The sequence below is a fragment of the Sturnus vulgaris genome, chromosome 1, assembly GCF_052056855.1.
Source record: "Sturnus vulgaris isolate bStuVul1 chromosome 1, bStuVul1.hap1, whole genome shotgun sequence".
NCBI lineage: Eukaryota > Metazoa > Chordata > Aves > Passeriformes > Sturnidae > Sturnus > Sturnus vulgaris.
In genome coordinates this window covers 41,532,495-41,547,383 of record NC_142243.1, presented here as the reverse complement: position 1 = coordinate 41,547,383, position 14,889 = coordinate 41,532,495, and the positions used below count along the sequence as shown (strand labels likewise).

The 14,889-nt window shown below is 40.3% G+C and overlaps 1 protein-coding gene across 6 annotated transcripts in view; it reads right to left on the bottom strand.

Moving 5' to 3' along the window:
* The window catches only part of RBMS3 (RNA binding motif single stranded interacting protein 3), a 701,354-nt gene that overhangs the window by 153,228 nt on the left and 533,237 nt on the right, over positions 1-14,889 (bottom strand). For all 6 annotated transcript variants that reach the window (XM_088164438.1, XM_088164432.1, XM_088164435.1 and 3 more), the window contains one exon: positions 51-208. In XM_088164438.1, the coding sequence (XP_088020564.1) occupies positions 51-208 (158 nt within the window). The remainder of the gene's footprint in view (positions 1-50; positions 209-14,889) is intronic.

Genomic DNA, 14,889 nt, shown 5'->3' with positions numbered 1-14,889 from the left:
AGCAAAGGCAAAAAAATGTGCATGAATCAAAGTAAGAGCAAAGGTTTCACCTGGCAAAGCCGACTCCTCTGCTGACTCCATTCGCATCTCTTAATATTCTGGTGGAAATGACATGTCCAAAGGGTTTCAGCATATTCTCCAGTTCCTGCTCATCCATGGACACGGGTAAATTTGAGATGTATAGATTTGTGGGATCTTGCTCTTGTTGCTACGACAAAATAAGAGAAATATCCTCAGTAAGGCTTAACACAATAAAATAGTTTGTGCTTCGTACAATAAGGGCAACTCAAAATAGGACCAAGGCAAGAATTGATATCTGCATTAGAAAAAAGCTGGGTAATCTTTGCATGACAGCAACATATTTGCCAAATTTCTGCAAACTCTCATGAATGTGCTTAATTCTGTGCATTATTGCTCTTATTGAACTCAGTGACACTACTCATTTATAGAAAATCACACTCATGCACAAGTGTTCTTGGATTTGTGTCTTAATTTAGCAAAGAGATTGTGAAGAAAATATGATTTCCACAAATGTGCTAATGTTAACATAAATAAAGAACAAAAATTCAACATATATTTTAAAGCAGATGTGCTTTCCAGACTGAACATTTCCCATTCAGCCTGTTCATCATGAAAAAAGTTGATTGAAATCAAAGAACACTTTTCATAGTATCTTTTCCCTTTCTTTCCCCATCAAAAATGTCTTTCTTAATAATAAACAAGATCTAACTGGGCTGGGTACAGGAGGGGGAGCCCTGCAGTTCAACTGATGGTCCTAGTGAGATAGGTCACATGTTTATTCTGAGACTAAATAAAAAAAATCTTATGAAACAAAGCCTGTAGCATGAATAATTGAAATAAAAAATTTGAAAGCAGCTTTCTTGTTCTATTTCAGATCTTTAGGCTAAACTTCCAATTTTGGTAACCACTCCAACTCCTATTCTTGCTTTCTGAACTACTGCAAAGAAACATGAAAGAGATACAGATGCCATATGTAAAATAGTGTATTAAAGCAGTAAAAAACCCCTTGTCTACAGACAATCAAGTTTTCATTGCATTATTTCAATTTTGTTATGCCCTTGCAAATTTTCATGGCTCTGTCCATTTTTATTGATACAAGCTTTACATAATATCTGATCACCTGCCAGTACAAGTCTGACTGTGATCAGGCATCACTACATAATTTCAGCTAAATGTTAAATAACCAAAAATATAAGATGCAATCATTATACTGTGCAGCAATCCAGACAACAACTTCTCTGAGAAAGTTCTCTGAGACAGAGTTTTTTAAATTATTTTTATTATACATTTTAATGGGCAGAATTAATTTGTACTTATTCAACATTGATTTGACAAGAGCAATAGCGTTTTTTTGCTGAGTTGTCCTAAAATCAGATTAATAACCTTGCAGGAGCACTGCAACCTTGCACTGTTATGAAATTACACACAGTCCTGAGCCATCTGCCCTGGTTTAACTAAACTAGTTTCAAATTACACTCCATTAAAATCAGCGAGGATGTGCCTTGTCAAACACAATCATTCATTCTGTTTCGAGAGGATGTATGAAGACAGGACAGAACTAAGATGTCTGCTCCATCACTGCCTTGTACATTCAAGGCCTCAGTACTGGAAAGAGAAATTGCTTCAAGCTGTGATTCACACACACCACCTTTGCAGGGACAAGAATGACTGAGGCAAATCTAATGTAGCTAAAAACCAGAATCAGAAGCTGAAGGAAGTTTTAAACTTCTTTTACCCCAGGCTCAAGGGATTTTTTTTTTCCTTTTGGATGAGACAAAAAACTGTAAATGGTCCAAAATGAGGGGGCATGTAATACTGTTGCACAGTTTAATGTGGATTTGATCTCAGGGCTATGCATGCTTCTCTTTGGGCATTCTGGCTAATGACCACTGCATTCTAGCTTTGCATCTCAGACTCACTACCCACAAAACAACACGTTACCATGCATGATGAATTCTTCACTGTTTTACAAAACATAAATAAACTATTAAAGTAGGCATGTTTTCAAGCTACTGTCCATAAAAAATATACCCAGATATTACACAGTAATGGGCAGAAGAGAGGAGACGAACACCACACACATGAACACTGAACTTACTGCAAATTCAACTGAAGCTACAAGCTTCAAATCTAGAGAAACCTCCTTTCCTTTTCCAGTTATCGTTCCCTGCACTCATCTCCCTTACTCTCACATCAATTTACATTTATACACATCCAAAAATTAGTTCCTCTCCAGTAACCAAAAGATGCTAGTGAGGGGTCAGAACTGCTACAGTACTGACAATGAAAGGAAAATAATGCAAACAGTTCTGGAGGGAAGGTAGACAAGAAAAGAAAAGGAATATGAGCTTCAGATCACACTTTTAGCTTTGGGAAAAGCGAGGAGACAAGAATGCAAAGAATTTTTTTTCTCTCTCCCTTTATCTTTCTTTTTTTTTTCTTTACATTTTTCACCTTTTCTGTATGCAAACCATTAAAGTTTTATTGATTGGTACTTCCCCCTTTATCCACTCTCCATACCCTAAAGCCACATAAAAATGAAAGATGTAGGAATTTGGAAGCATCTTCATTGTTACTAAGTACTTTGAAAGGGTGAGCAATAGAGGCAGGTAAAGCAGAGGCATTCAAAAGCAAATCGAAGCAGAAGGTTTTGCAATTCCAACTGGCACAGTTCTTCAGAAATAATTCCATTATTATGTAAACCTCTACCTATTGATTGGTTAAGGGCTTTGACTAATCCACCAATCAATGCTCAAGGACTAACATCTCTTGCTAATATTTAGAAAAAAATATGCGGATGAAATCCCTGTAGCCAAAGACCAGACTAATGTGGAAAAGTGGAGTTATGCATCAGTAACTTCACGACAGCCTCTGCTTTCACTGAAGCAACTCAGTCCCGCAGCACATTAAAATGAAAACTCTTCCTTTGACTACTCAGTTTTCAAGCTGGGACAAACAAATAAAATAAATAAGAACCGTTGCCAATGTGTTCACTTCTGAACCAGGAACACATAAGCCTTTTAACTGCTCTAGAGATTAAATGTTGTTGTTTTAAATATCTGTGGAAAGTTAGCTACACTCTGAGGATGAATGAAAGACTAGCAGACCATAGTCACTCTTTCACAGGGATTTGCTATGCCTATCTTTTATCAATGTGATAAATAATTGCTGCAAACAGAGAGAGACAGATGAGGCCACTCATGCTACCTCCACAACACAACAGCGTTTTCTAAGGGAAAAAAATTCACATTATTTTTCCTTACTATACAAATACAGCATTTAGAGAAATACTCCTTTTCCTTACAGAGAAATATCACCCTACAGAAGCCATACATCACACTGACTGAAACAAGACAAAATGCCTTCATAGTAATGCAGCTGGGAGCTGAGCAGGCTTTACAGGAACCCAGCTGCCCTGTCACTATGCAGCCAGACCCCACTGCCACCTACCCTCATGTGTCCCTGTTCTCAGGCTTGGTCCCACTTCCAGCCTCTGGCACTGAGACTGCTTGTGATCTTTTTCAGTTCTGCAGAGATCTCTGAGGTTCAGAGTGGAGGTGCTGACACACGCCTCTCATTTTGCCCAAGCCTTTTCATCCCAGATTCCCCAAGCTCCTGTGTGAGATATTCTCTTCCCCATTCCAGTGCCACTGCTGAGCTTTTCACTGTCAAAGGTGTCTTGCTGTTCAAAATGTTCCTATTTGTTGACAAGATAAGCCTAACCAGAACCGTAAGTCTGAGCACCCTATGAACTACTTGCCTTTCATAATCCTAAAAGTTGACAGCTCAGTTTCTGCCTTCAGTGAAGAAACAGCTCCCAGGGTTGCAGGACTGATGGCAATGTTAGTGTCTGGATCAGGCTCCCTGTGGTTCATTTAATTCTCTCTAAGACTTTTCACTAGACATTAAAAAAATGTTACTTCCCATCTTGGGCCAAAAAAATCCCATTTATTATTGTCTCCAGTCCCAAAATGCACTGACTGACCAGTCATCAGTGAGAGAGCTGAGTCTTTTGTTTGGTACTGAAGGTCACTTCAGAACTGCATCTTCCTCCTGTGCCCCTAATAGTCTGGGCAGGAACCAAAAGGGTGGGTGGCAGAAAGCCACACAGTCACCAAAACCAACTCTAACAGCACTGTGACTTGGATGCCCTGCAGCTGGAGACTTGGAGCCAGCGTGATGGGGCCACCAGCCAAGCAGAGCCTGGGCTTTGCTAGCCATTTCATAGAATCCTAGAATCACTAAGACTCAGAGAGACCTCCAAGATCAAGTCCAACCATTAAACTAACACTGCCAGGTCCACCACTAAAACATGCCTCTAGCCACCACATCTACATGTTTATTAAAAACTTCCAGGGATGGTGATTCTACCACCTCCCTGGGCAGCCTGTTCCAATCCTTGACCACCCTTTCAGTGAAGAAATGTACCCCTCTGGACCACACAAGAGACACCATGCTGGCCCTGCACGGTGGGGGAATGACACACCTGTTGATATGGTCTGGAGGTTCAGAGGAGCAGGGAGCTGCTGGGAGCAGTGGAGGGCTCTCTGCAGTGTGGCAGCACAGCTCCTCTGCCTTTCCCAGGCCCCGTGCCAAACACAGATAAAAAATGGGTACAACATCAGGCCAAGTTGCTGCTCCATGAAGAGAGTGGTGAAGCAACTGTGCAGCCTGCTGCATGTGCCAGCTGCAGAAGAACCACACTCAAGACATGCAAACTTGCAAGCGCAGTCTCAAGGCATGATCAAAAGCCTGCTTCTGGCTATCCTCACAGATGTTCATTTTAGCCAAGATCTCCCATTTGACAGACCAAGGATTTTCCACATGCAGTTTGCACTCACACTGCAGCCCCAAAGAAGCAGGAATAAACTTATCCAGTCAATCCCAACCCTATGACATCCTGGCACAGCCTCACACCTTAGGCTAAGCACATTCTGGGATCCTGGTGTGTGCCAGTCTGTGTGGGTACACTGAGTGCCAGAGAATCAGCCAACAACAACAACAACAAAGAAATTAAGTCAGTATAAGCTCCTCTCCAGAGAAGTGCATGGCTTTTTGCAACTCCCTTTGCTCCCACTGCAGCCTGTTTCCCCATCATGGTATGAGTATAATACCCCAGCTCCTCTGGCCCTTGCACACCAGGGGCTTTAGCTGCATGCATATGTTGCAGTTGGACCATTCTGGCTGGATAGAAACTATCAAAGCAATCAAAACCACATCTTAAAATTGTGAAGGTTAAATTTCTTTTTAATTCTAACATGGAAAAATAAAATCCAATTTTAAAATTGGAAGGTTTAAAATTGTGAATACTGCAAACTAGCAGTAGGTCAAACCCATGTTTTTGATTTGCTCATACCAACTCCAGTGGCCAGCAGAGCAGGCACCCTGCTGCAATGCTCTGGAGTTCAGCAGTCAGGAGTAGTTGTATTGGGGAAACAGCCAGAAATTCTGTTACTGCCTTTTAGCAGGAACTGGGCCAGTAACTCAGATCCCAAGACCTGTGCCAAAGCAGTGAAAGAAGTTTATAATGCAGAGGATTTGAAATACACTACACCAACAGCATTTCAAACAGAAAAAAACCCAACAAACAAACCCAAACCCTAGTGGAGGGTGTGCTGCAACTCCGAGTTTGCTGTTTGCTTTGCTGGGCCCTCCCAGACACTTTTGAAAGGAAGGACAATGTTCAGATGGGATTTTTCTCTCCCATCTTGAGATAATCTTTGGAAGCAATGCGTGAAAAGCTGAAAGAACAATTCCTTCTTGTGTGAGCTGAGGCTGAGCCTCTTTACGCAGTACATTTAGGAATGCATTCTTTAAGGACACGTGTAGGGAGGGGCAGACAGCTTTTGGTGATGTTATTTTTTTCCCAAAAGGAACTCAAAACTCTTCTAATCTGTGATCTCAGTAGGACTGGAAACTGAGTATGTTTGGTTTATCTGGAAACCTTATGTACCAATTCCTTTTATTGAACCTAATTTATTCTCCTTGGAGCAGCTTGCTCTAGGAAACTAAGCACTGATTATGAGTTCAAATGATTTCTTTTTCCATCTTCCAAACTTATTCTGGGAATTTAACTTTGTATGAGGATCAATATGAGATTCCGAACTCCTCTTTTAAAAGATATAATCAATATTTATACTAATAGATCTTATGATTTTCTTGTTTTTAATAAATTGAGACTTCATAATATTAATTTTGACACAGGTCAATATTATAGCTCACCTTTAGAAACACATTTCTGTCTTTTTAGATGCCGGTTCAAAACACCCTCAAGCAGTACTTTCCCCAAATTAGTTCATCTCTGCCTCATGGCTACTGCCCAGATCATCAGCTTATGCATTGAACTCCTTGTCTCCTTTAAAGACCTAGGTTAAACTTCTGTCTCGTCTCAAGATAGAAATAGTCACGTTTTTATAGAAAAAGCCATTTATGGCTTTAAAAACCATGTATATGAAACCAGATCACATTTATGTGACATTTGATATGTTTTCCAGTGTTTGTTCACTGTTTTGAAAACTACAGTTGTATGGTAGCATCAGTTTATTAAATTATTTCTAAACTGGAGTCTTTATAGCCATTAAGCTTAAATGAAATTTAGAGGAAGCAGGTAATACTTTCCCTCAGTAGATTAACATTCAATAATTCTTCTTGTTGTTTTATTTTGTAATATTCACATTTTTAGTACTGCGAGAACTTTTCAGGACATCTGAAACAGACATTAATTTAAAAGCTGATTTTATGTGCATTTGGTTGAATTCAGATCAAAATTCGGAAAGAAAAGACTTTCCCCCCAGTTTTCTATTTTTACTCCATTTAGTCCTGCTACTTTTCCACATTAATATAGCATATTTTTTCACATGTGCAAAAGATGCCTGGTTTCAGACAGTGTAAGGTACTGAATTTATAATACTGGTGTTTAACTTCAGCTCTGACACTTAATGTCTTCAAGGAACATTTAGAGATGTTCCCTCTTCACTGACCTATTCAGGCATGGCAGAATGCTTCTAACTTACTTAATCACTGTTAGATGGGATGAATATAGGCTAGTAATGTGAAAGTTAAAAGAAAGTCACCCCAAACTCTACCACCTCCTGGTATCAGAGAAGTGACAGCAGGAAATCCTTTTTCTTCTTTCTCAGCGAGGATGGAAAGGAAGGATATGGTGTAGTGGATGGGGATGGAGATCTTGCCTGTGTATGTTCTTGTGGGGCCTTTCCAATCAATGACAATACATTGATATGAATTGACAGTAGTCCTGCTTTCAAAGGTTTCTTTACATTACATATTTTTTTTAATAAAGAAGGAACAAACTAAAAAACTCTCATGAAACCTGTGCTATAGCAATGGTCTAGGTGATGCAGCCTTGCAGATTCATCAATGACATATTTTGAGCCATCATTGCAGTAACACGAGGTGAACAAAATGAATGAAGTGCAGCTGCCAGGTTTCCCTTTGAATTTTTCCTTGCTTATTTGCTTTCCTTTGTGTGGGCACATTTTTAACAGCTAAGTCAACGGTCAGGTAACTATTGATCCCTGGCTAGTTTCACTCTCTTGTTGACCACCACACCAAAAGGCTTACAATGCTGTATAGAAAGCCCAAACTTCACATGGATTCTATTAGTGCACAATGTATTAATAATATAACAGGTACAGTTGAAGGAAACTGCTAAAATAATGCGGGCCTCCTTGTCAAGAGTATTTCTGAAGCTCTTTCACAGAATCTTGGAATGGTTTAAGTTGGAAAAGACCTTTATGATCACTAATTCCATCCCTCAGCCCAGCACTGCTAAGTCTGTCATTAAACCATGTCCCTACCTGCCCTATGTACTTGTCTTTTAAATCCTTCCAGAGATGGCTCCACCACTTCCCTGGGCAGCCTGTTCCAGTGCTTGATAATCCTTATGGCAAAATTGTTTTTCCTGATATTCAATCTGAACCTCCCCTGGTGCAACTGAAGAAAATTTTCTCTTGTCCTATCACTTGTTTCCTGGGAGACTGATCCCCATCTGGCTACAACCTCCTTCCAGGCAGTTGTGGAGAATGATAAGGTCTCCACTGAGCCTCCTTTTCTTCAGGCTGAATAACTCCTGCTCCTTCAGTTGATTCTCACAAGACTTGTGCTCCAGAACCATCATCAGCTCTATTGCCATTCTCTGGACACACTCCAGACCCTCAATGTCTGTTTTGCAGTGAGTGGCCCAGAACTGAACACAGGATTTGAGGTGTGGCCTCACCAGTGCCGAGTACAGAGGGGTACTCACTGCCCTGCTCCTGCTGGCCACACTGTTGCTGATACAAGCCAGGATGCCATGGGTGACCTGGGCACATGCTGGCTCATGTTTAACTGGATGTCAAGCAGCACCCCCAGGTCCTTTTCCACCAGGCAGATCTCCAGCTGCTCTTTCCCAAGCCTGCAGTGTTCAATGGGGTTGTTGTGACCCAAGTGCAGGACCCAGCACTTCACCTTGTTGAACCTCACACAACTGGCCTTTCCCCATCATTCCAGCCTGTCCAGATCCCTCCTAGAGCCTCCCCACCCTCCAGCAGACGAACACTCCTGCCCAACTTTAGATCATCTGCAGTCTGAGGGTGCACTCAATCCCCTCATTCAGATCATTGATAAAGATATTACACAGGCCTGGCCCCAGCACTGATCCCTGGGGAACACCACTTGTCACCAGCTGCCAACTGGATGCAACTCCATCCACAACCTTTCCCTGGTCCTGACCATCCAGACAGTTTTTATTGAGTTAAAGCACATGCCATCCAAACCATAGTCAGTTTCTCCCAGAGAATGTTGTGGGAAACAGCATCAAAGGCTGCAGTAAAGTGTAGATAAGCAACATCCACAGTCCTTCCCTCATCCACTAAGTGTGTCACCTTGTCATAGGAGGAGATCAGGTTGGTCAAGAGGTACCTGCCCCTCTTAAACCATCCTGACTGGGCCTGATGCCCTGGTTGTTCTGTATGTGCTGTGTGATTGTGCTCAAGATGATCTGCTCCACCAACTTCCCTGGCACCAAGGGCAGGCTGACAGACTTGAAGCTCCCCAGACATTCTTGTCCCTATAGATGGGTGTCACATTTGCTAACTTCCAGTCAATCACAACCTTCCTGCTGGGAAATGGTTGAAAGTGGCTCGATGAGCACTATGTAAGCTCCCTCAGTATCCTTGGGTGGATCCTGTCTGCCCCACGAACTTGTATAGCAGAACACTAACCATTTCTCCTGGGAATATATGGGCTTCATTCTGATCCCATCCCCATCTTTCAGCTCACCTGAACAACTGCTGCTCTCATTATTAAGGACCAAGACAAAGAAGGCATTAAGTACATCAGACTTTTCCTCACTCTTAGTCACTGTTTCCCTCTACATCCAATAATGCATTGAAATTTTCCTTAGCTCTCCTTTTATTGCTGATGTATTTATAGAAGCAGTTTTTATATTCTTTCATGGCAGTAACCAGATCACCTTGTTGGGTTGTCAATCCCAACATATTTTTTGGGGAAGAAGCCCTAATTATAACATGATCATTCTCAGGTGCTTCTGAGGTGTTTAACACATCAACAACCCCTGTGCTCTTGCTCCTGCATGGATCTCCATCCCTTATCTCCACTGAGACAGCAGATCTCACTAGCACACTGTCCCTCAAACATTGGCATGATGCCCCCAGGCTTTATCTCTACTGAGCCTGGCTGCTTCCTTTTCCACTCTAAATTTTTTTGCATTAGGCATTGTCGGAAGCATGAGCTATCTCCTCAAGCAAGACTGTCTAAACGGATGGTTTCACAGGGAAAATACTGAAGAACAGAGGACATTTGGTTACTCAAAGCAGCTTATTTTGTCTTAGGTACCTTCAAAAGAATCTCTGTGTTGTTTGATGGTCTTCCAAAGGCTTCAATACACAAAGGTTTAACATCCTGAGATGTTAAATCTCACACCCTGACAAATCGACTTCACAGTAGCCACTGTGCCTTTTTAGACTTAGTGCTGACTACATGTTTCATAAATTACCTTTCTTGTGTGCCCAGCCTTACCTGATGTTTACACTATGATGGTGCAAAATATATTAAATATGGTATTTCCAAAGAGTCACAGCAGATTTGGCCCCAGAATAATTATGCAACCACTATAGAGTAATAATTAAGCCAAATCCATCAAACATTATAAATATAGCTAAAACGAAACCTGCAGCATCCATTTTCTGTATAAGCTTGATTGTCACTAAGTCATGTCAAAAGTCTCTTAATTAAGTCACTTCCTGAAAAGACACAGTGGTTCTGAACATGTACACAGAAAACACTCCTAAGTGCTATTCTGAAGAAAAGCATTTTCCCAATAATTTTCAAAAGCATTTTATTGTTACTCAAATAATTACATTTAAGCACTTCTGAACTTTATAAGGACCCCAGAAAAGAATTCCATTTGAAGTCCTTTTCCTGGAGTCATCTAATCAGAAAATATGTGATTTGGGCACCCACCATTACTGTGCCATCACTGAAACACTCCTTGCAGTTACTCCTTAAACAAAGCATAGGCTAAAAATTGCTCTACCAAATTTTGTCCAAAAATTGCAAACAAGCAAATTCCTAAATTCCATGACCTATGAAGAGAAAAAACAGAAAGTATTGTAGGAAATTATTTGTCACAAACACCTGTATCAGCTCCACAGAGGAGTATTATTTATAAGTACTGTTCTAATTAAAACCATGAACTTTAAAAGAGTTCACAGTTTATATATGCCCAGGATTTCTTCTCTCTGTGCAAACTATCAGAGTGCTGTGTCTGCTGTGTAAGCTGGACTCAGCTTTCTTTTAATTAAGTTTGTTCATGGACAGCACAGCATTTGCTAAAGCTAAATATTGCTGGAACTGAATTGTTATTGGTCTGTCCAGCACAGAGCTGCTGCAGAACCTTCCATCATGCAATTCACCTGCCAATGGTGATTTGATTTGCCCCTTGTCTTCTGTGGGAAATATGGGCTTGAGTAACTATCACTGCTGCCTTCAGATTCTCTAAGATACTCCTTTCACTTCCACAGAACACAGTTGTAACCAGAACTATCAAAGACTAATGTAAAAACCTATTATTCATACTTTAGCTATTACAAGGTGAGATTTTTAAAAGGTCTTACTTCTTAGTCTTCCTAGAAACAAACTTTCAGCTTCCAACTTACGCAGTACAGTGCAGCCAAAAAGGCAGATCAACTCAGAAAAAATCATTGTGTCATTCTAGCTTTGAATATATTCAGTTGCCTCCATATTCTCTTTCACACTGTTTTAGTGACTGGTTTGCTATTTTTATTGCTGTTAAGTAAGAGTCAATCAACCTCAGATGATCTGATGGCTGTCTATAGCAATTTCTGAAAACACTACACTAACCCCTACCCATGAACCTGAAATCAGAAACTCACTTATAACCTCTGGAAGCAAAAGGTTAATCTGCCAGATGAACTGCAATCTAAGTTGAATACCTTATCTATTTATTTTGATTTATCATTAATGGTGTTCTGGTCAACTTACGACAGTTTCCCATTGCCCATTGGACAAAATTGCCTCAAGTATGTTTGTTTCCTTTATGCTATACTGGGCTAATGACATACTGATTGATGTATATGTTGTAGGATTCTTTAGCTGATATGTACACAAGATTCAAGTCTTTTTTCCCCTGTAGAGAGTTAGAGAATCTTGCAATTTAACTCTGCTATTTGCTTTCTCCCAGAACTGTGTTTTACATGACACTGTCCAACAGAATGGGTGTATTTGTGATATGCAACAGAGAGCAAAGAGGTTATGGAAGAGATTACTTGCTTTGCAGAGGATGTGGCATGAAATCAGGCCAGAGTGTAAACTTTCCATTATCAATAAGGGAGGAAGAAAACTCATTCAACCTAAATTTCTATATGTACTAAACCAATAGCATTAAATTAACAGCTTAATTTAAAGTGCCCTTAAAAAAAAGAATTTAGAAGTATGAACTGAAACATCTCATTTTAGTGGACTCTTGTGATTATTATTTGTAATGTTGAAAAACATGATACAGCAAATAGTAAGTATTTAGTAGCACTGCTTACTTCAGTTCTTAAAAAAATCTGCAGTTACATTGACAGCAATTAGTTGAAATGCTTTTTTATGTATGTAAAATGCTCAGTAAAAAAAAATCTGATTGCAATAATATATGAAAAAGAAATTCACAATTATTTTTGCTCTACTTAAAATCATACTTCCAAAAACCTGACAGAAACACCAAGCATTTCAAGATTAAACTCTTATTATGTTGAGACAATATAACTCTTACAAGAATACTACAGTTCTGCTTTGCATAAGCTGAAATATCAATACCAATGCTCAAAAGCTGGATTTGTGCACACAGCAATGCAGATTCTAGAGTAAATGGTTCAAATTACAACAGAATTTCTACATCTTGCTCTTTTAGTCTACATTTGTCAAGATGGCAACCCTCAAGAGTGGTGAGTCCTGGAGCTGACTGGGCTGTTCTACTTCCTTATCTCAAAGTTTAAACCAGAATATTTTCGTTGTCATGACAGTAACATTAGACCAAAAGGATTGCAAATGGTAGTGGAAACAAATGGTTTTCTTCCTAATCTGTCTCAGGATACAATACCACTTGCTCAGTGCAGAGGTCAGTGTACAGTGTCGTTGTAGAGGACAAAACTGGGTTCCTCAAACTATAGATAAAAAGTGTTTAGATCAACCTGTGCATTAGCCCCTCCTGTGTAATCTGTGGACACATTAGCAGGTGTTAGAGCAGAGGTTGGATGCTCCTTCCTCGGCAAAGGAAGCCATGGGACTTCTTAAACAACAGGAGCATGGCAAAGGTGAGGGCTTTGCTGTCTGATCTTCCAGTGGCTATAGGATGGCATAATGGAGCAGCAGAGCCTCAAGTTACAGATGTGTTCATGCACATATAACCTGTACATGGCAACAGTGGCTTTAGGACTTTCTGTCCACTATTTTTAGCAGCTGTTCTGTTCTTTCCAAGGACAGAGCATTTGCTCTGTCATGGCCTGATCCTTCTCTATCTGAATGCTACTGAAAAATTTTCTTTGGTTTAGTTGGCAACATCAGTGCTCAGAAAATATTTTCAAAACTGTATTCAGTTTAATAAAGATGCAAATAACTGAGTGAATGCATTTCTCCTCATGGTTATCATGCATTTATTGTTTTCTTTAATATTTCATTTCAAAGCTGCCAGAAATATAAAGACAAAACAGATTTTCACAGATTGGAGTTAAATTATTACCAGTGTTGCATCCACCTGTAGATCAGTAGAACTCATATGTTTCTCTTGAGAAGCTTCTCTAGATTTGGGACTAAGTCTGAGGAATCTAAGGAAACTCAGATTTCTTTGTTTAAAATTCAAAGACTTAACATTTAACTGTCTACACTTGGACTAGAAAAAGACCATAGCTATTAACAGTAATAAATTATCAGCACTGGGACGGCATTAAAAGCTTTAAGAGGACTTTTTGGGACAGTAAAAGGCTTTTTAATATTTGACCTACTGACCCAAAGGCGAATTCAAGCAGTGCACAGGTCCCATGTGATTGCTTGCGAAGAAAACGGAAGGCTTTCTTTTGTCATGTTTTGTGTTACTTCCTATAAACCATAAATGAAGTCAGAATTTTCTAGTCTGGGAATTCCTGTTGGGATAAAGGTTGAGGCTGACTTAGCCTGAGTTAGTACAGACTGCTAGAGAACAGTTATTCATCTTGATGCACATGCCAGAAATAGAAACCTACTAGTCCTGGAGGATGCATCAATTTTCAGGGAGTCTGGATACTTTAACTACTACAGAAACCTAAGGAAAAAAAAATCTACATACACACTGCTTAAGGAAACCAAAACCCATCATAAAACACCGCCTTGACAGCTTTATTTTGAGAAATCTGTATTTAACACAGACAAAAATACCATTTCCATTTAAGATCAGACTCAGCTCACAAAATACACACTTCAGAAATACTTGTACTATATCTAAATGCATCAGATATAAAAAGGCAACCAAGTCGTGTTTCAAATGTGACAAGGGATGGTTATCACTCAGAAGCACTACAGACACAACACTACCACGTTTTCCCTATTTGTGGAATTTCCAAAGCTGAGTCAGCAGGTCCCAGCAGAGAATTAGCAAGAAGGACTTGAAATAATCAGTTTCCACTCCCAGAGATGAAAATGAGGAAATAATATGAGTAAGGGAGGAAAACGAAACTTTCGTTTATTTAAAGCATAACATACTAAAATAGAACAAAAATGCAGGATTGAATTGCTGTGATTAACACTGCTGAATCCCATTGCATGACAACAGTCCTGAACTACTGAGCTGTCTGTGCTTTCCTCAGCACTCATCAGAGCAGGTCTTGCTCTATGTGATGAGATTGCCCTGGTAAATGAAGCTGAGATTAGGGGCCAACATCAGGAAAGAAACATGCAAGGGTTAATGATGGGGTTAAAATCCTGCCTCTTTGCCAAACTGAGCAGGCATGCATGGTCCCACGGTGTCCAGGCTGGAGTCTCTGCCTAGATTTTTCCTGCCAGGGAAGTCCCCTGCTCCACAGCTGCAGTAATGGCAAAAAGCAGAGCCCAGACAGCAGGTAGCTGAAGGGGGCCTGGGTTGTGTGGGACTGCTTCCCTCCCTGCTTTGCCCTCAGCTAATCTGGGGCTGTGACCAGCTCCAAGGCAGCTGCAGAGGCTGTAATTAATGATCAGGGAAAGCACAGCAATGACAGGAAACAAATCAATAACCCGTGGTGGCCAGGAAGAGGGGCCAGGTGTCTGTAGTTCCTCATAGTCTGCTTGGGAGAGTAAGATGAGCTAAGTGTCAAAGCTTACCTTCCCTGACACAGG